The following is a 21,357-nucleotide window of genomic DNA, read 5'->3' on the forward strand; positions in this document are numbered from 1 at the left end:
GGATGTTCCAGGAGCCCGGAACCCACCTGGGTGACAGCTGGTTCCTGGGGCTGATCTGCCCTCCGACCATCCGGCTCCTTGGCTGCTCCTACCTCCACCTGCCGTACTGGATGTGGTGTGTGGTGCGCACCAGATAGTGTCCCAGCAGCATCTTCCCGAATGTCCCCAACCGAGGTGACAGTCTCTGGGATGTTGGAGGGTGTTGGAGACAACAGTGACGGAAAGTCGGTGTTCTCCGACCCGAGCTCCGGGGTCTTAAGTCTCGAGCAGAGAGCTGGTGTTCGGGCTGCGCTCCTCGTCAGTGCTTCGACATTTGAGGGGCACCAGCCCTGGCACTGGCTGGGGAAGGGGGTCTCAGGATGGGCCAGCCCCATCTCAGACATGTCCTGGAAGACACAAGACGACATGTATGGTTAGAGAGCGGGCCGGAGGGGGGTTGCGGGGTTGAGGGAGGTACGGGCGAAGGGGGTATGGGCTGAGGAGGGTGAGGAGTTAGGGGGAGTGGTGTCCAGTCACGTGTCATGGGGATCTCACATGCTCGCCCGCTACCGACCTCCGCATCGGTGACCTTCCTTTCCTCCAGGCCTCCGACCACGTTCAGTGCCCTCTGCTCGGGCATGATGAGGAGCCACAGGTTTGGTGGTCTCCTTCCAGTCTTCTCCGGCTCCCGGCGGTGTGCGCGGCCTTCTCCTTGGGGTGGGGGGGGGAGGGGGGGGGGGGGGGGGGGGGGGAGGTGAGGAGGGGGGGGGGGGAGAGGAAACACAAACAACGACACTGTTAAACGTTCCGACGCATGCAGCCAAGAGACACGTGACTGGATACCACTCCCCCTCACTCCTCAACCTCCTCAGCCCAGAGATTGGGTAGATGATAGCATCAGTGGCCAGGGCACCCTGATATGTGTGCTGGCATATGGGGGTGAGGCTGTACTCCGCGGGGGTGGGGGGGGGAGGCGGGTTGTGCGTGTGGGAGGGGGGGGTTAGTGCCAGGGACACCATACTGTCTACTCACCCTGGCCGCCCTGAGGAGTTTCTTCTGGCACTGCATGCCAATCCGGACGACTTTGCCCACCCCGCTGACCGCGTCTGCCACCTGCGCCCAAGCATGGCGAACAGTGGCGGCTGGGGGCCTATCTCCCAGGCCAGGGATGATCATCCTTCTCTCCTACACGGCGTCATGGAGGGTTTCCAGCTCAGCGTCCCTGAACCGTGGCGCTGCTCTCCTGCAGCCATCTTGTTGGCTGGGGGGAAGGACCGTTTAAGTGTGGCTGCGGAATGTGAGCCTCATGTGTGCCAATCATGGACCCAGCGGATCCGTCACCGTTTTGCATGGAACCGGTTGAATTCCATGTGGCGATGGTGCTAGCGCATTCAGAGTTGCTGAATCGGTGCAGCTGTTGCGCCGTTTTTCATGTCATAAAACACCACTGTTCCCACGCCGGCGTCAGCACTAAGTCTTGGAAACTGAGAATCCAGCCCCCGATTAGAGAAAAACATAGTACAAGTAATAAAGATGTCAATCAAACGAAGCTTGCACTTCCCTGTAAGCTGAGTCAACAGGTCCCTGTGGAACTAAGCGTTCATTATTCTTGGAGTTAAGCCAGGTTTTTGTAATGAGACCATCTGGAAAATAGATATCTACCATCTTCTGTTTCTGAAGGACACAACCTGAAACATTAATTCTGTTTCTTTCCACAAATGCTGCTAAAACTGCTGAGCATTTCCAACGTTTTCTGTTTCAGATTTCCAGCACCGAGAAAAGTTTCAGCTCAAAAGGAGGCCATTCTGTCCATCTTGTCCATGTCAGCCTGAGGACACCCAGATGCCCTTTCTAATCCCATCTTCCTGCACCCGGTCCATTGTCCTATAGCCACAGCACTTAAGGTGCAAGTCCAGGTACATTTTTAAAGAGTTTAGGGTCTCTGCCTCCAGCACCAACTTAGGCAGGGAATTCCAGACTGCCACCACCCTCTACTTAAAAAAGTTCTTCCTCGTGTCCCCTCTACACCTTCTGCCACTTATCTTGAATCTATATCCCCTGGTTCTAGAATTCTCCACCAAGGGAAACAATTTCATCCTCTCCACTCTATCTCTTCCCCTCATAATTTTGCACACCTCAATTAAGTGTTCCAAGGAAAATAACCACAAATATCAATCTCTCCGCATAACTACACTTTTCTAGCCCTGGCAGCTTTCTTGTAAACCTCTTCTGCACTCTCTCCAGAGCAATTAAATCCTTCCTGTGATGTGGTGACCAGGGCCGGGATTCTCCCCTACCCGGCGGGGCGGGGGTCCTGGCGGGATGGAGTGGCGTGAACGACTCCTGTGTCATGCCGCCCCAAAGGTGCAGATTTCTCCGCACCTTTGGAGTGGTTGGCGCCCCGCCAGCTGGCGAGAAAGGCCTTTGGCGCCACACCAGCCGGCACTGAAGGGACTTCGCCGGCCGGTGGAAGTCCGCCCCTGTACTGGACCGTTCGCGGCTGCTGACGTCATCCCCGCACATGCACAGCGGAGGGGGTCACTTCCGCGTCCGCCAACGTGAAGACTATGGCCAACGCGGAAGGAAAAGAGTGCCCTCACGGCACAGGCCCGCCCGCCGATCGGTGGGCCCCGATCACAGGCCAGGCCACCGTGGGGGCAGCCCCCAGGGCCAGATCGCCCCGCGTCCTCCGAGGACCCCGGAGCCTGCCCGCGCCACCTGGTCCCGCCGGTAAGATAGTTGGTTTGATTCCCGCCGGCGTGACAGCTGCGGGACTTCGGCCCATCGTGGACCCGAGTATCGGCGGGGGTGACCCGCCGACAGGCGCGGCGCGATTCCCGCCCCCGCCGAATCTCTGGTGCCGGAGACTTCGGGAGACGGCGGGGGCGGGATTCACGCCGCCGCCCCCCCCCCCCCCCCCGGCGATTCTCCAATCGGAGAATCCGTCCCCAGAACTGCACACAATACTCCAGTTATGGCCTCACCAGTGTTTTATTAAATTCCAACATTATGGACGGGATTCTCCCAACGGGAGACTAAGTGCCGACGCCGGAGTGAAAAGCTGAGTGTTTCACTCCGGCGTCGGAGACCGCTCCTCGCCCCCTATTCTACGCCCCCCCCTCCCCGGGGGGGAGGGGGGGGGGGCTAGGAGCGGCGCCGCGTCTTTTACGTGCACATGGCGTCAACCGCGCATGTGCAGGTTGGCCGGCGCTAACCCACACATGCGTGGTTTCCGTCCTCCCCGCGGGCGCACCGCAAGACATGGAAGAGTGATCTTGCAGGGCTGCGGAGTAAAAGAGTGCGTCCTTCAGAGACACCAGCCCCCCATGGGCACCGATCGTGGGCCAGACTCCTTCTGAGACCCCCCCGTGCTCTATCCTCCCTCCTCCCCACAGGCCGCCATGCAGCGTTCGCACGCTGTTCACGTCGGCAGCGACCAGGTGTAGTTGGCGCCGGCGTGAACCCGTCATATTGGGCAGGCCGCTCGGCCCATCCGGGCCGGAGAATCGGCGCTCGCCCGTTACAAACGGCGATTCTCCGAGCGGCCTGTCGTAAATCTCGGCGCGCCATTTTGGGTGGGGTGGGAGAATCGCGTGCGGGTGACGGGGCAGCGTTGTCGGACTCGCCCGGCCCCCCCACGATTCTCCCACCTGGCGTGGGGGGCGGAGAATTGCGCCCTATATCCTTACTTTTTTAATCTATACCTCTGAAAGTGGAGGAGAGCATTCCATATGCTTTCTTTACAACCTTGTTCACTTGAACTGTTGCCTTTAGGGATCTGTGTACTTGTATGCCAAGATCTCACTTCATCTACCCCTCATAGTACATTTCCATTTTGTACTCACTATAACTGTTTGACCTCCTTAAATGCATGACCTCACACTTCTCTCTGTTAAATTCCACCTGCCATTTTTTTCGTCCAATCCACCAACCCACATATATCATTTTGTAAATTATAGCTATCCTCTACACTGGCCACTTTGGCCAACCTTTGTGTCGTCTGAAAATTTCCCAATCATGCCCCTCACATTCACGTCCAAATTGTTTTTTGTGTTGTTTGTTGCTCGTTCTGGGTGAGTGTGCTTAACACTCAATTTGGCTCTGTTTTGTTACTTAGCTTTGGAGTCGCCAGGTATCGTTAAGATACCGCCACAAGTTTCAAGGTCAAGCTCAAAGCAATAAAACCATACACCAATTAATAAGTTCAAACAAGACACGTTTATTATATTACAGTAATCTACTAATCATGCATATAAAACTATAAGACTAGGCTAATCCTACCACTAATAGGCCAAATACTTATCTGGACAAGGGGACTGCCAGATCAGGGAACAACGGCTTCTAGCTTTGTCCTGGGTCCACAGACTTCCAGTAGTTATGGTCTAAAGGGGTCAGGAGTGTCTATTCCCGTAGCGTGCATTGTGACACTTACTTGTTGGCAGCTGCTGTCCAGACCTCTTCTCCACAAGGTTCTTCTGCTGCAGTGGTGTTCTGCTGGGAGGGCTAGCTGGTCAAGGAGAGGCTGGCAGAGAGAGCGAGCTGGGGTCGGGTCTCTGTTTTATACTCCTCTCGGGGTCTTGCGCCCACCTGGGCGGACCCTCTATACTCTCGCAATCGATTGGGTCTCTTCCCAATCGATTGATTTGAATTCCCCAATAACGGGACAGTATCTCGATCACTGGGGGGGGGGTTCTTGGGACTCATTGTTTTGGGCTTCTTTGGCGCTGAAAAGTCTGGCCTTCCATTGAATGTATCGATTAGTGTTAACTTGTTTCTTTTGTGCCTGGGGATCGCCCGGTATCGCCTCATTAATATGCTAACTGTTTCTTTTCATAGTGCTGTCTGGTTTCTGCAACAGCCAAACTGGTTTCTGCAGCAGTCCAAATATACAAGCGCTCTGCAGGCTGCTTGCTTTTTACAACATGTCCATTTTCCCTGCATTCCTTGCAATCTTCCATTTTGTGTTTGGGCAGTGGTCACCCCAGGTGGCTACATGTATTATTAGCCTTTGTCAGACTGCTAATACGTGTAAGATCCTGTAGTATTTTTTAACATGCTGCTCATGTGTAAAGTTTGCCAGCAGCTGACATGTGAGATTCATCAATTCCACTGTCCCCTGAGAACAACGACAATGACACAAACAGAATAAATCAGAACTGGAAGGCGGCACGGTGTTGCAGTGGTTAGCACTGTTGCCTCACGTCACCGAGGTCCCAGGTTCGATCCCGGCCCTGGGTCACTGTCGGTGTGGAGTTTTCATTCTCCCCGTGTTTGCATGGGTTTCGCTCCCACAATCCGAAGATGTGCAGGGTAGGTGGATTGGCCACGCTAAATTGCCCCTTAATTGGAAAAAAATCATTTAAAAAAAATAAAATTAAAAAAAAATCAGAACTGGGAATGAATCCGGGAACAGAAAGACAATCCTGACATTATTCTAATGTGTTTCAGAAATCCCGGGAAACAGATCGGGACAATTGCATACTGGACTTATAACAGGATTAATGCTCAATGCACTTGCTGTTATATTTGGGATAATCGGAATAATCATCTGGAAAAAACAACGGAGAGGTAAGAATCCAAGAGATAAGAATGTGGAACTCGGGGGACAGAGCAAGTGTGGGGGAATCTCCAGTACTGGGAGTACAGGACTGAGTCCAAAGATATGCGGGTTAGGTGGATTGGCCATGCTAAATTTCCCTTACTGTCCCAAAAATTTTAAGTGCCGGGAGGGGGCATTTGAGAGTCAACCAGATTGTTGTGAGTCAGGAGTCACATGTAGGCCAAACCAGGTATGGGCGACATATTTCTTTCCTTAAAGGACATTAGTGAACCAGATGGTTTTTTTATGACAATGCTTTTGCAGTCATCATTAGACTTTTAATTCCAGATTTTTAGTCACATTTCACCATCTGCTGTGGTGGGATTCAAACCAGGAACCCAGACCATTACCCTGGGCCTCTGGATTATTACTCCAGTGGCCACTGCCTCTCCTATAGTGATGTTTTATCATGCTGTAACCTCCTTAATAATGCATTCCTGCACTTTCCCTATGACAGATGTTTGGCTTCTCATCTCTTGCTTTCTACCTCCCTCCTTTCTTGAATAAATATGTTACATCAACTATTTTCCAATCTCCTGGGATTGTTCCAGAAAACAAGGGGTGGGATTCTCCGAGCCCGCACTGGGTCAGAGAATCACCGGGGGCGTGGGAAATTCCTGCCATGCCACTCTGACGCCGGGACGCGATTCACCAGCGACAGGAGAATCGGCAGCAATCGCGCCCACCGGCCGGGGGTCGATGAAATAGGCCCTCACGGCGATTCTTTGCAGGCGACGAGCCGAACTCCCACCAAGTTCCACCAAGTCCCGCCGGTGTGGTTCCAACCTGGTACCACCTGGGAGCTCAGATCCGCGGCTGCAGTGGACATCCTGTTTTGGGGGGGGGGGATATGACTTCAGGGGGTCTCCGCAGGGTCCAGGTCCCCGATCGGGGACTTCCGATTGGTGGGCGGCCGCGATCTGAACGGGGCCTACCTCCCACCGCATTGCCAGCTGTAAGGTCCCCACCATGTTGCTCCACGCCGGCGCGGAGACAGCAACCACGCACATGCGCCGGCCGTGCAGGGCTGCCTTTCAGCGCCGGAGCAGCGCGCAGCACTCCAGCGCCGTGCTAGCCCCCTGTGACCGATAAATTGCTGGGCGAGGAGGCCCATTGACACCGGCGTACACCACTCCGGTGTTTACGCCGTCGTCAATATTTGAAATCCCAGCCAAGGACTTTTGGAAGATTATAATTAATGCATTTACTCTCTATGCTAACACTTTTTTAAGTTACAGAGATATGTAGCAAAGCAAATTGTAAGCAGGATACAGAGAGTCTGCAAAGGGATAGAGATAGGTTAAGTCAATGGGCACTGGGTGAGATGGTAGCGTACTGGTAATATCACAGGACTAGAAGCTGGAGACGCAGGGTAACACTGGTGACCTGGGTTCAAATACCAACGTGGCAGATGATGAAATTTGAATTCAGTAAAAAAAATCTGGAATTATAAGTCTAGCAATGAAACCACTGTCGATTGTTGTCAAAACCCATCTGGCTCACTGATGACCTTTAGGGAAAGAAATCTGCCATCCTTATCTGGTCTGGCTTACATGTGACTCCAGATCCACAGCAACATGTTTGGCTCTTAAATTGAATACCCTCTGAACATAAGACATAGAAGCAAAATTAAGCCATTCAACCCATCGAGTCTGCTCCGCCATTCAATCATGGCTGATATGTTTCTCATCTCCATTCTACTGCCTTCTGCCCATAACCACTGATCCCCTTATTAATCAAGAACCTGTCTATCTCTGTCTTAAAGACACTCAGTGATTTGGCCTCCACAGTGCTTTGCCGCAATGAGTTCCACAGATTCACCATCCTCTGGAAGAAATTCCTCCTCATCTCAGTTTTAAAGGATCGTCCCTTCAGTCTGACTCTGTGCTCTCTGCTTCTAGTTTTTCCTACTGGTGAAACATCCTCTCCATGTCCACTCTATCCAGGCCTCACAGTATCCTGTAAGTTTCAATAAGATCCCCTCATCCTTCTAAACTCCAACGAGTACAGACCCAGAATCCTCAACTGTTCCTCACATGACAAGCTCTTAATTCCAGGGATCACTCTTGTGAACCTCCTCTGGACTTTTTCCAAGGCCAGCACATCCTTCCTTTGATACAGGCCCCAAATTTGCTTACAATACTTCAAATGGGGTCTGGCTGGAGCCTTATACAGCCTCAGAAGTATATCCCTGCTCTTGTATTCTAGCCCTCTCGACACAAATGCTAACATTGCATTTGTCTTCCTAACTGCTGACTGAACCTGCACGTTAACCTAACAGAATCTTGAACTAGGATGCCCAAGTCCCTCTGGCTTCTGATTTTCTAAGCATTTCCCCATTTAGAAAAGTCTATGCTTCCATTCCTCCTTCCAAAGTGCATAACCTCACACTTTTCCACATTGTATTCCATCTGCAATTAGGATGAGGTGCTGTTCCTCAGTACCTCCAGGAACAAACAGAACTAATCTTCTGATTAGACACCAAAACAGCCTTCCGGACTTAACATTGCCTTCAACAGTTTCAGACTGTGAACTCTCTCCTCCACCTTCACATTATTTTTATTTCTATCAATTTATTTTCATTTCTTCCATTGATCTGTTTTTCCCTCACCATTGTTCCCCCTCCCCCTCCCCTCATTCCATTTGGGCCATCTGTTCTTCGTTGCCCTTTGACACACTGCTCACTTCTGTTCTGCCATTCACATAATCTAATCTCTTTATGTGCCACTATCTGCACCCTACTTAGCCTTAACCAACACTATTTACGTTCCATTTGTCTTTCTGTACTCAACACCTTTATCAGTCTCCGCCAATTGCTGGCCTCCCACCCCACAACAGTGTAAATCTGATCTTATTTCCAGTTCTCTAGCTTTGACAAAGATTCATCCGGACTTGGAACATTAGCTCCCTTCTCGCTCCACAAATGCTGTCAGATCTGATCTGCTGCTAGAATACCTGCCCAGTATTTTCTGTTTTTGAATCACAAAAATATACTATTACAGCAAATAATTAAGAAGGCAATTTGAACGTTGGACTTTTTCACAAGACAGGTAGAGTGCAAAAGTTGCAAAGTCTTTCTGCAACCAAGTAAGACATTGGTGAGACCACATCTAGAGTACTGAGTAGAGTTTGGGTCTTCTTCATTAAACATTGGAAGCAGTTCAGAGAAGGTTCGCCAGGCTGATTCCTCGGATGAAGGGGGCTTGTTTTACAAGGACAGGTTGAGAAGGTCGGGTCGACACTCATTGGAGTTTCAAAGAATGAGAAGTGATCTTATTGAAATATTTAAGGTTCTGAGGGAACTTGACAAGGAAGCTGCTGAGAGGATGTTTCCCATTGTGGGAAAGTCTAGAAATAGGGAGCACAGTTTGAAAATAAGGGCCCCATTTAAGGTTTGGGATGGGGAAGAATGTCTTCTCTCAAATGGTCATTAATCTTTGGGATTCTCTTCTATACAGAGCAGTGAAGTCTGGGTTATTGAGCATCTTCAATGCTTAGTGAGACAGATTTTTGATCTTCAAGGAAGTCAAGGGTTATGGGTGGGAGCCAGGCAGAAAAGTGGAGTTAATGTCACATTAGATCAACTATTGAATGGCAGAGTATGCTCATGGGGCCCAATAGTCTATTCCTGCTCTTATTTGTTAGGGTCTTATTTGCACCGGAGCAGTATTCAAGTATAAGAGACAAATTCATTGAAGCATCAGGAGTCTGAAGGGGCTTGACAGTGTAGGCATTGAGAAATTGTTTCCCCTGGCTGGAGAAACTAGAACATTGGCAAGAAGGGTGAGACATATTCTCAGTATAAGGGGATGTTCATTGGAATGCTCTACCCCAGAAAGTTATGGATGTTTCATCATTTAATACATTTAAGGATTGAATAGATAGATTTGTGGTCCCTTAGGAAATCAAAGGGATACGGTGAGAAGGTTGGAAAGTGGAGTTTAAGCCCATGATTATATTGATAGGTGGAGCAAGCTTGACAGGTCATATTGTCAACTCCACGTTCCTATTTCTGATGCTCTTATGTTTACGTTGTTCCATCGTCATTTTTCCCAGAATGTACCACAAGCAGGGGAAAAAATATAGTCCAGGAGAAGGTTCTCCAGAACTATCACATCTCAGTGGGTAACATGTAGTTAAAAAATGTTTGCAGTTAAAACGTTTTACTCTTGTCCATAGTAACAGATGAAACAGGAAACCGACAGCAACCATTCCATAGGAATTTTGGTAAAGAACATCAAATCGGTGAGAATCCAAGTTTTATAAAATCCTGTTTAAATTATTAGCCTATTAATGTCCACATTTAGACTTTTCCCAAATATCGTAAAGTTGACTTTAATATTTTCATTAGATTTAGCACAACCATTTCTGAAGGCCGGCCTCCCTCGCCATCACCCGGAAACCAGGAATGATAATGTGGAACAGGAGCTGAGTGACTTCTATCCTCAGCTCAAACCGGGGTCTTTTCAGACAGGGTCACAACCCGGAGCACATTACCCAGTGGAAGGTAGCAAAACCAGAGCTGAACAGGACAAGAGTTCAGTCCAAACAGACACTTCAAATCCTGCAAACAATGTTTCTGATGTAAATACAGTAAAATGTGATGTGGATAACGACACAGCAGAACGCTTAATTAACTGTGAGGAAGGGGAGACAACACAGAGTTTGCTGAGACACTGATCACATTGTAAAATGGAAATAACCCACTGTTAGAAAAAATCTAATCAAAGCCCAGGAGACTGGAAGAACTGTCAATAATTGCAAAGCACATGGGAATTAAAATAGAGGATGACAAGCTTTCATAAGTCCCAAAAACATATTAAAAGAGAAAACATCAACCAATTCATGCAGAATTGGAAAATATGTTATTTGTCAAATGTCATGTAATTCAACTACCAATATTCATTCCAAGCCCACTGACTCGCACAGCTACTTCAACTACAACTCCTCATACCCTGCTTCCGATAAGGACTCCATCCTACTGTCCCAATTTCTCCACCACCTTCACATCTGTTACGAGTGTGCTACCTTCTGTGACAAGTGCTCCTGAAAAGCCTTTTTCCTGAGCTGTGGTTTACCCTCCCAACCGACTGTGATTACCAGGGCACGCAACTGTATCCAAACTATTTGCTGCACTTCTGTCCTTAACTCTTCCCCTCCCTCCCAGAACCATGGTATGTGAATAAATGCCGCTACTAACATCTGCTATAGTCTTTGACACTGTCATTTCCAATCTCTTTGTGTTGTGTCCATGACTTCTTTGTCATTTCACCTCTCTGGGGTTCCAACCTATCCCAGACTCTCTAATTTGCTCCACCTGCTCCACCCCCTCTTTGCAGCAGCATAAAACTCATCACATTTCTCCCTCTCTACAGTTCTGAAGAAGTAATGTGGTTCACCTTGTTTTCTCTCTCCACAGGCGCTGCTAGACTTGTTGAGTTTTTCCAACATTTCCTGTTGTGATTACAATTTTCCAGCATCCACAATATTTTGCTTTTATGTCACTTCAGGAAAAATCATTGGCAAAATAACTAGGACTGGCAATTGCACAGTAATGAGGCACAGCATTAAAGGTGATAAATTGAGTCTGATGTAACATTTGAAGGAAGGAAACAGTTTTGATGATTATTACCATATATACAATGCAATGTGCCATTTTAAAAAAAGACTTGAGTTTCTGAACAAGTAAACACAGAAATCAAATGTAAACAAGTCTTTTCTAGTTATATCATTGAATATATTGAGAATTAGGAAGATGCACTCAGTCACAAATACATTTGCCAGCTACATAGCCCCCTCTCAATAACCACTGATCAAACCACCCTCCCATGGCGCCTTAACAATAACCTCTGGAAGGAGTACCCACTTTAGGAGTGGCTAACCTGGTAATCATTTTTTAAAGTTTTTTTGTTAAAAAAATACTTAAGTTTTACCTTTTGTCCTTTTTAATGGGAGGAATGAACTGGAAAGTTGATTCTCATCTTGGATACACACACATCTCTCTCCCTCACACACTCACTCATACACTCACCCCTCTCTCCCTCATCAGCTCACTTCTCAAACACTACTCCAAGGCCAGCCCATCTGCTCCAAGGACTATCCATTTGCTCGCTCCAAGAACCGGCTGCTAGGCCAGACCGCTCACTGCGAAGCTGGCCCATCCACTCTGAGGCCAGCCTTCTCCAAGGACTGCGAGGCTCACTCACTGCAAGGTTGGCCTGCCCATTCTGAGGACCCATAGCATCACCTCTCCCCCACGCAACTTTCATTGTTGACTGCGGGCGTTTCTGCCCAGCAACAGCAAGATCGAAGAAATCAAATGGGCCAATCAGAGAAAGGCCTCTTGGAGCATCCAGTTCTACAAAAGGCCTTAATCTGATCGTCCTATTTGCTCCAATTATTCTTTTAAAACTTTGCACGATCGGACCGGCGTTTGCCCGTCACTTGGCAGCTACCAGTTTCAGGGATCACCTAGAAAGCCTTCACGGAAGACCCCAGTTTGGGAACTCCTGCTCTGAAGGATGGTATGGCAGCACAGTGGTTAGCACTGCTGCCTCACAGTGCCAGGGACCCGGGTTCAATTTCAACCATGAGTGACTACCTTTGTGGAGTTTGTACATTCTCCCCGAGTCTGCATGGGTTTCTCCTGGGTGCTCTGGTTTCCTCCCACAATCCAAAGGTAAGCAAGGTTAGGTGGATTGGCCATGCTACATTGCCCTTAGGTAGGTGGCGTTACCAGGATAGGGATGGGGAATGTAATGATATGTCGACAGACATGTATTTTAAGAGTTAGTCACAACACCTAGCTGTGGCACTACAACTAGAGGGATTTATAAGACCCACGATATAACTCAGCTTCCAGAAGGCCAACTCTCTTTCCATGTAGGAGTTACCAGATAGCAGTGTAGCAGAGTAAGATCACAGATTAGACACCAGGTGTAGCTTAGATACAGTTTGTACAGTTATTTATCCTTACTTTATTGCTAGAGTTCCTAGAATTTACAGTGCAGAAGGAGGCCATTTGGCCCATCAAGTCTGCACCGGCCCTCTCCGGCCCTTGGAAAGAGCACCCTATTTAAGTCCACACCTCCACCCCATCCCCCTAACCTAACCTTACTGGACACCAAGGACAATTTAGCATGGCCAACCCACACATCTTTGAACTGTGGGAGGAAACCGGAGCGCCCGGAGGAAACCCACACAGACACGAGGAGAAAGCACAGACAGTTAGTTCAGTGGAGTGTCAAACTCATTTATTAGTTTTATCGTTACTTAATAAATTCTTTAAGCTGACTTCGAAGACTCAAGTGTTCAACATCATCTACAGTTAGTAACGACATATATTACTTAAACCAAGTAATATAACATGGCACCACGAGTGGCTACTGAATCTACCTAGTTAAATTTAGTGAGTACAGAGAGACGAATTGACAGCTATTTGACAACAGAGGCATCGCCTTCGAAACAAAGCTTCACTGATTCCAGGCACAATGGACAGAACACAAGCTCCTCATCACCTCAGGATCACTGGTAACTTTAATGTTGTATCTGTTATAAAATAACTTTGAGCTCAATCCTGCAATTTTGCTGCATGAAAAGACTCGATGATTAGAGACCAGATAGTATTTGGAATAGACGGTGAATACCTGAGAGAGATTACTTCGGCAAAAGGATTTGGCCCTTGAAATAGCTATTGAAACATATTTGGTGCATAAACAGTCCAAAAATCGATACTTGCAATATAAACTCAGTAAAAGTGGCCCAAAACCCTCCATGAGGTCGAGTGTATCCAGGCAGCATCGCAAATGAAGAGGCTCCATGTTTCCGACGACAACCATCTTGCACGCGCGCACTTGGGCCCTGCAAATGCGCAGTTCACAAGAAAGTGCGAGACAGCCAAGAACCGTACCGCGCATGCATAGAATGTCATGACGTTGTCGCGATGACGTGCACGAGGTGTGGAAGCGCCCACTTCCGAAAACAATGCCCTGCAAAATGCAAACAACGGGTGGGATTCTCTATAAATGGGGCTATGTCCTCACGCCGGTGTGAAAACCGGCGCCAACAACTCCTGCGTCAATGGCCCCCGAAAGTGAGGAATTCTCACCTTTCTAGGAGGCTAGGTTGCCGCCGGAGTCGTCCCCACAGCTCCAGCCGGCGGGTAACAGCCTGCGCGAGTCCGCGCATGCACGGAACGGCCAGCGTATTTCCACACATGCGCAGGTTCCCTTCCACGGCAGGAAGGTTCCCTTCCACGGCAATATGGCGGAGTAAAGTAGGCCCCACGGAACCAGCTGATCGGTAAGCCTCAATCGCGGACCAGGCCACCGTACCCACCCCCCACCCGGGGTCGGATCCCCCGCACCCCCCTCCTGGACGGCCCCCGCACACTTACCTTCCAGGTCCCGCCATGTGGGAGGTGAGTAATCCATGCTGGCGGGACTCGGTCAAACTCGTCAGCCACTCAGCCCATCGAGGCCCTGAGAATCGCCGGGGGGGGGCCGCTGTCAATGGCCCCCGACCGGCGTGGCGGTGATCCCACCAGCGCCCGAAAAACGGCACCGGAGAATGGTGCCACCCACGTCGGGGCGCGAGATTCTCCGACCCGCTGCTGGGTCAGAGAATCCTGGCCAATGTCTCCAATGTGGGAGACTGATCCACTATGCTGCACAGTGCAGATCTGCACTTCCTTTTAAAACGTAGACAAAAAATTTAAAGCAGAGTAACATTGGAAGTGTTCAACTGAAAACATATGAGGCTGATCAAGATAGTGATCTTGAAGATGATTGCCTGGATAAAGCATTCCAAGTTGGAATAATTTATCAGTTTGTAAACTCCACAGAAAATACATCGCTTACAAAATCAATCCATACCATTGATTCTGACGCTGAATGGAACAGTGTTAGATGTAAATAGATGCCCTATTAAATTCAAACTGCCTGCAGTTGCCTCCGCTAATCTGCTTCGAAGCTCGACTTCACGAAGCTCGAGCAAGCTCCCAAACTCCTTCCAGCTGCCTGCAAACTTCAGAACTACAATGGCAACGTAATCTCGTCATTGGGGTCATGCCATTTAGTAGTGTCCAACAAGAGACGAGTCTGAGATTTGAAATAATCCGATCAGGCATGTCGTCGCTCTTAGGTGGGAAAGCCTGCAAACAGTTGAACCTTATTCAAAGGATTTACATATTGACGTCATCTCATTAAGTTCTTCAGATCAGAATTGAAGGAATACTGGATCAATACCCAGATATCTTCAGGGGAATGGGCACACTTCCATTTGAATACAAAATTCTGCTGCGTGCTGATGCAAAACCAACAGTTCAAGGAGAGTTCCTGCTTCACTGAGGGAAAGGTTAAAATTAGAACGCACAAGTATACAGGAGAAAGGCATCATCTCCAAATGAACCGACTGATTGGGTCAGTTTGATGGTGTGCCTACGGGTGATTTCAGAATTTGTATCAACCCCAAGGATCTAAACCCGAAACATCATGCGGGAACACTACCCGATCCCAAAAAGAGAAGAGATTACAAGCAAGGTGGCACACACGCACATCTTCACCAAACTAGATGCATCCCAAGGATTCTGGCAAATACAACTAGAAGAATCCAGCAGAATCCTGCACTTTCAATACACCTTTTGGCAGATATTGTTACAATCGAATGCCAGTGGAATCATCTCGGCGTCTGAAATATTCCACCGCATCATGGAACATATGATCAAAGAAATAGACAGATTTTGTGTCTATGTGGATGATATCATCTGGTCTTCGACTCCAGAGGAAAATGTGTCGAGACTGCAGAGAGTCTTCAAACGCATACACAAGCATGGTCTCAAGCTAACAAATCCAAATGCAGGTGACCAGATGTCGGAACACGGTGCGAGACCGGACACAGACAAGATAAAAGCGATTGAAGCAATGAAAGTCCCTGAGGACAAGAAAGCAGTTCTACGCTTCCTTGGTATGGCACATTTTTGAGGCAAATTTATCCTGAATTTGGCCAACCACACAACAACTCTAAGAAAGTTAATCAAGAAATCAACCTCGTTGACTATTACTCAAATTACCCTGAGGTATTGAAGCTGTCAGACCTCACCTCGAAGACCGTGATCAGAGCATGCAGGGAAACTTTCTCTCATCATGGCATACCGAATACTGTTATGACTGACAAACTAGGGGGAGGGCAACGCTGAGCAAGGCACTTGCACCACCATTCCGCACACACGCACCACCCAGCACCCCCCCCCCTCCACCTCCCGCACCAACCGACAACCGTAGCGCCCACTACCACTTTCACAGCAACTTACACCTGCGGCACAACAGGATGGTATCACACAGTTGCTTGTGTAAGCGGGTGTGATCAGTGCCATGTTGAGTGATGACAACCTGTTCTGCAATGAGATGTGAGCTCCGGATCGTTAGACAATGTCTGACTCATGATCATAACTAAAACCGCCACCTCGGTTGTCCCTGTATGCTTCACGGACATTCCATCACATGCCCATGTAGGGTAGCTGGCATCAGTGTGCCGAGGACGAAGGGGTTTGGGGGGAGGGGGGAGGGAACACACACCCAGCATCACCATTGCAGCGAACTTCGACCCCAGCGCCACTCGGTGCCCCTCATGACCCCTCAGGCACCGGACATAGCACAGAGTCATCTAGGTTTTGTGCAACAGTGACTTTATTCGTGACATTCACAGACAAGTGCCCTAGACCCTAGAACTAAGCTGTGCCCTGCACCATGCCAACTTACTACGTGTCTAACTTCTTTGCCTTACGGGCCCTACCACTACGCCTTGGTGTTTCCCCAGACGGCACTGCAGGAGTGGAGGCGGACTGCTGAGACTCCTACCCTGCGACGTGGCTCCCCGTCGGCGCGTTTTTCCTGGGCGGCCCGGCTTCGATGAGGCAGGCTGCTCAGCAGGCGTGCTGGGTGGTTTGGTGCAACCTGTCCTGCCCCCCGCCACCAGATGCACCAGGGACGGTACCGGGGGTGGGGGTGGGGAGGGGGGTGGGGGAGTGGAGACAAGCGCTGTTGCACCACCGACACATGGCGCTGCCAGTCCTGGAAGCCGGCTGCGACATCGATCAGGGTCTGAACGTTCGCAGCGACGGAGTTCAGGGAGTGCGACATCCCTGTCATGGACTGTGCAACCACCCGTTGTGATTGTACGGCGCCATCCAGCACATGCGCAAGGCAGCCGATGCTCTCAGCGATGGCCTGCTGAGACAGGGCCAGAGTCCGGAGCCCGGCAGCAATGTCCAGTTGGCTCTGGCACATGGCTGCCTGAGAGAGGGCAGCCCTCTCCAGGGCCACGGATGACGCTTGCAGAACCTGACCCATGGCCGAAACCGTTGCCCCCATTGCCTCCACCTCAGACAGCACCCATGCGGTGTCAGCCTGGGTGGCAGCCATGACTGGCACCACTCCCTGCTCCTGGATGCGGATGGACTTCTCCAACTCTGCAGATGCTGGAAGACGGCCGTCATCCCGTTGTCCACTCCCTGGGTTTCCAAAGGTCTGTGGGTGGGTCTGGTCAATCCAGGCACCCGGGAACCATCTGGGCGGCACTGGGTGCTGGGCCTGGCCTGACCTCCGACTGTCCAGCCCCTCGGTTGCTGATACCTCCACCTGCTGTACTGGTTCGGCTGTGTGGTACGCGCCAGTCAGTGACCCAGAAGCCTCATCACTAAAATTGCCAACCGAGGTGAGTGTATCTGCAAGGGTGGATGTTGTGGCTGATAACAGTGATGCAAACTCGAGGTCCTCATCTGTTCCCATGTCTGGGGTCTCCTGGGTCAATCCTTGGACCGATGCACGTAGTCCGTGGCCCGTGTTAGGTGCCGTATCCGGTCCGTCCATCATCTGTCTGGCCGTCCTCTGTGCATCACGGTCCAGAGTCCCCGTCCTCTCTCCATCACTGTCCTAACCCACAGCCTTCTCGTCCGTCTCACGGCCATCAGTGTCCTGACTGTCCGTCTTGTGTTCATCAGTGTTGTCTCTGTCTGTCCTCTGTACATCCCCCTCCAGTGCCCCGGCCTCAGAAGAGGGTCCTCCTGTCCGTCTTCCTTCCCCTCTCTGCCGTGCGACCCTGTGGCCAGATGAGCTTGGAGCTGGACGGCGGGTGCTTGTCCAAGACTTCCCTGGACTATCGGCTCCTGGTCCTGGAGAACACAATAAGGCATGTATCGTTAGATACGCGGAGTCGGGTGTGAGGGGGCTGTGTGAGGGGGTGGAGTGTGAGGGGGGATTAGGGAGTGGAGGGATATGTGTCAGGGTATGGTTGAGGGGAGAGGTTTGGGGGCACAGGTAGGGAGTGCAGTGTGAGGGGGGGGAAGCATTACAGTCAGCATCAAGACGCGCAGATGTTGGCAACATTATGACTGGGTGGGGGACACTGGGCACCACGCCATGGCAGCTCTCAAGGGGGGGGTGTTGCCCATGTGGGTCGGATGCAATGTGATGCCCCCCCCCCCTCCTGCGTAGGCAGGGGTTCCAGCGAAATGTGGTGGGGGGGGGGGGGGGGGGAGGGAGGGGTGGGGTGTGGCCCAGGGGAACTCTTGGGGTACTTACCTGGCAGTCCTCGTGAGGTTGTGCAGCTTCTACCGGCACTGGTCTCCAGAGTGGGGTGTGTGCCCCACAGCGCCAACCGTAGTGTCCACTTCACGCCAGCCACGCTTCACAGTGCTAGACGGGTGCCAGTGCCCATCTCTTGGGCACAGGATGGCCCTGCGCTCTTCTACTGCGTCTAATAGAGTCTCTAGATCACTGTCCAGGAACCTGGGAGCGGCACGGCGGGCCTCAGCCATCTCTATCCTTCGGGTCCTGTGCACGGATCACGCACTTTAAATTACACGGCGCGGCGTCAGCCGGGCGTTGCGCAATGATGCCGCTGCTGTGGCACCACGCCCACAGCATTTCTCACAGCCCCGCTGTTGGCTCCTTTTCGGGGCCTGAATCGATCGTGCCCGCGGCCGTTTCGTGCCGTCATGAAACACAACGGCGTTCACCACGGCGCGGACACTCTGCCAAAAATATCAGACAATCCCGTTGATCATGTTCTTACCTTTTAATATTGTTATCCATTTTTCCTTGCTACCAAGTAAGAAATGTAAAATAAAAAGCGGGGGAGGCGGGGGGATGTAATGATATGTAGATAGACAAGTAACTAAAGGGTTAATCACAACACCTAGCTGTGGCACTGTTGCTCGTTCTGGGAGAGTGTGCTCAACACTCGATTTGGCTCTGTTTCGTTCGTTGGCTTTGGAGTCGCCAGGTATCGTTAAGATACCGCCACAAGTTTCAAGGTCAAGTTCAAAGCAATAAAACCAGACACCAATTAGTAAGTTCAAACAAATGAGTTTATTATAATACAATTATAAACTACTCATGCACATGCTAAGATGACTAAACTATTCCTACCACTAAATAGACCAATACTTATCTGAATAAGGACCTGCCGGATCAGGGGACAAGGCCTCTTGCTCTGCACTGGGTCCGCAGACTTCAGGTTGGTACGGGTTAAAAGGGGTCAGGAGTCTATCTCTGGTAGCGATCGTTGTGAGACACTTACTTGCTGGCGGCTGCTGTCCGAACCTGTCCTCTCTCTCGGTCAAGGTCTTCTTCGGTGAAGGCTGGTCGAGAGGGCTGGTCAAGAGAGGAGGGCTGGTCAAGAGGAAGAAACTGAGTTTGGGACCTGTCTTTTATAGGTCCCAGGGCTTCATGCCCTTTTGGGCGGACCCTCTATCTGCTGGGGATTGATTGGGTCTCTTCCCAATCGATTTGTTTGAATCCCCCCCAATACTGAGGCTGTCCCTCGGCTACTGGGCGGGCTTTCAGGTGCTTTGTCTTCGAACCCCGCTGGTGCCGGGGTGTCTGGTTTCCCATACACTGTTGCAATCACTTCCCTATTTGTGTCCATTGTCTCTGGGATTGTTCCATTACTATGCTAACTGTCCCGGAAATTGCCTCATTAGTATGCGGAATGTTCGTTTCAGTGCTGTCTGCACTCTTAGCAGACAGAATACACAGTGGCTTGTTGCAGCCTGCTTGTGCTGCAAACTTTGTCCATTTTACCCTGCAAGCTTTGCATACCTCCATTTTATATTGAGGGAATGGCCAACTTCGGTGGCTACAGGCACTACCACCAGAGGGCATTACAAGACCCACTATATAACTGAGCTCCCAGAGCTCTAGCTCTCTTTCCATGCAGGAGTTACCTGATAGCAGCAGTGTGGCAGAGTAAGATCACAGCCTAGACACCACGTGTAGCTTAGATACAATTTATACAGTTATTTATCCGTACTTTATTGCTAAAGTTCGTTCAGTGGAGTATCAAATTCATTAATTAGTTTAATCATTACTTAATAAATTCTTTCAGTTTACTTCGAAGACTCAAGTGTTCTTCAATATCATCAACAGTTAGTAACAAAATATATTACTGAAACCAAGTAATATAACAGGGAGTGGGCCTCGTTAGAGTGCTCTTTCAGAGGGTCGGTGAAGACTTGATGGGTGGAATGGCCTCCTTCTGCACTGTAGGAATTCTGCGGCTTCTATAATACCTCAAAATATTGAGATTCAGATATTATTTGGTAATTAAACAGAAACCTGGGGAAGTGGTACAGAAAGAGCAAGAGACATTGGGCACGATTCTCCGCTCCCCACCCCGGGTGGGAGAATCGCGGGAGGGCCCTCAACAAATTTCACGCCCCCCTGGTACCCCCCGCGATGCTCACCCCCCCCCCCCCCCCCCCCCCCCCCACCGGCTCGGAAGAATCGCCGCTCGTCGTTTTTCACGGCGAACGGCGATTCTCTGACCCAGATGGGCCGAGCGGCCTGCCGTTCGAGGCCGTTTCACGACGGCGGCAAACACACCTGGTCGCTGCCGTTGTGAAGCGGGTTTGAGAAGCCCATTTGGGGCTTGTAGGTGGCCTAGCAAGGAAAGAGCACCACGACTGTGCTCGGGAGGGGACAGGCCCACGATCGGTGCCCACCGATCATCGGGCCGGCGTCCAAATCAGACGCACTATTTCCCCTCCGCCGCCCGGCAAGATCAAGCCGCCACGTCTTGCGGGGCGGCTGAGGGGAAAGATGGCCACCACACATGCGTGGGTTCGTGCCGTCAGCGTCATGACGTCAGCCGCACATGCGTGGGTTGGAGCCGGCCAACCTGCGCATGCGCGGCTGATGTCATTCTTGGCGAGACACCCCCGCGGCCGAGAGTTACGGAGCGCCGCTCCTAGCACCGCCGGGATGGGAGAATAGGGGGCGAGGAGCGGCCTCCGAGGCCGTCGTGAAACTCAACCGAGTTCACGACGGCCCTCCTGATTTTTCCCGGGAGCGGAGAATTACGCCCATTGGGTCTGTTACTTTTTAGTCTGAAAACATAAATCCACAGAACTTGAAAACAGAAATTGCAAGTTTTATTAATACAAATGATTTGACTGAAAGGGTTAAGGATTGGGGAATGGATGTTGCTGGGAAAATCATTTCTCTCCCTCCAGATCCATCCAATGAATTGTACACCTTGACCGAGAACTTCCAGTCCCAGGGGAGTTAAATCCTTGAGTACCCCAGAAGATACAATGACCTCCAAGGTCCCCAAAAAGGACTTCACAGTAATCTCTTGCACTTGGAATCATCTAAATTTCCTGTTTAGATCAGAAACTTCAGATGGTTCCAACTCTCTTAGCAGAATAGTGATCCTGGCAAAGTTAGAAATATTAAAACCGTTTCTACTCCTGGATAACTATGGTACTGATCCCTCCCCCC

General features: G+C 50.4%; 1 protein-coding gene across 5 annotated transcripts in view; it reads left to right on the forward strand.

Moving 5' to 3' along the window:
• LOC119975713 (class I histocompatibility antigen, F10 alpha chain-like) overlaps positions 1 to 11,287 on the forward strand; it is a 107,586-nt gene extending 96,299 nt beyond the window's left edge. For 4 of the 5 annotated variants that reach the window (XM_038815535.1, XM_038815532.1, XM_038815534.1 and 1 more), the window contains exons 5-7: positions 5,428 to 5,547; positions 9,758 to 9,823; positions 9,930 to 11,287. In XM_038815535.1, coding sequence (XP_038671463.1) covers positions 5,428 to 5,547; positions 9,758 to 9,823; positions 9,930 to 10,258 — 515 coding nt within the window. In that variant the 3' untranslated portion in view covers positions 10,259 to 11,287. The remainder of the gene's footprint in view (positions 1 to 5,427; positions 5,548 to 9,757; positions 9,824 to 9,929) is intronic. The other variant, XM_038815533.1, reaches the window with a different exon arrangement.
• The last annotated feature ends 10,070 nt before the right edge of the window (positions 11,288 to 21,357 follow it).

Source organism: Scyliorhinus canicula, chromosome 13 (assembly GCF_902713615.1).
Source record: "Scyliorhinus canicula chromosome 13, sScyCan1.1, whole genome shotgun sequence".
NCBI lineage: Eukaryota > Metazoa > Chordata > Chondrichthyes > Carcharhiniformes > Scyliorhinidae > Scyliorhinus > Scyliorhinus canicula.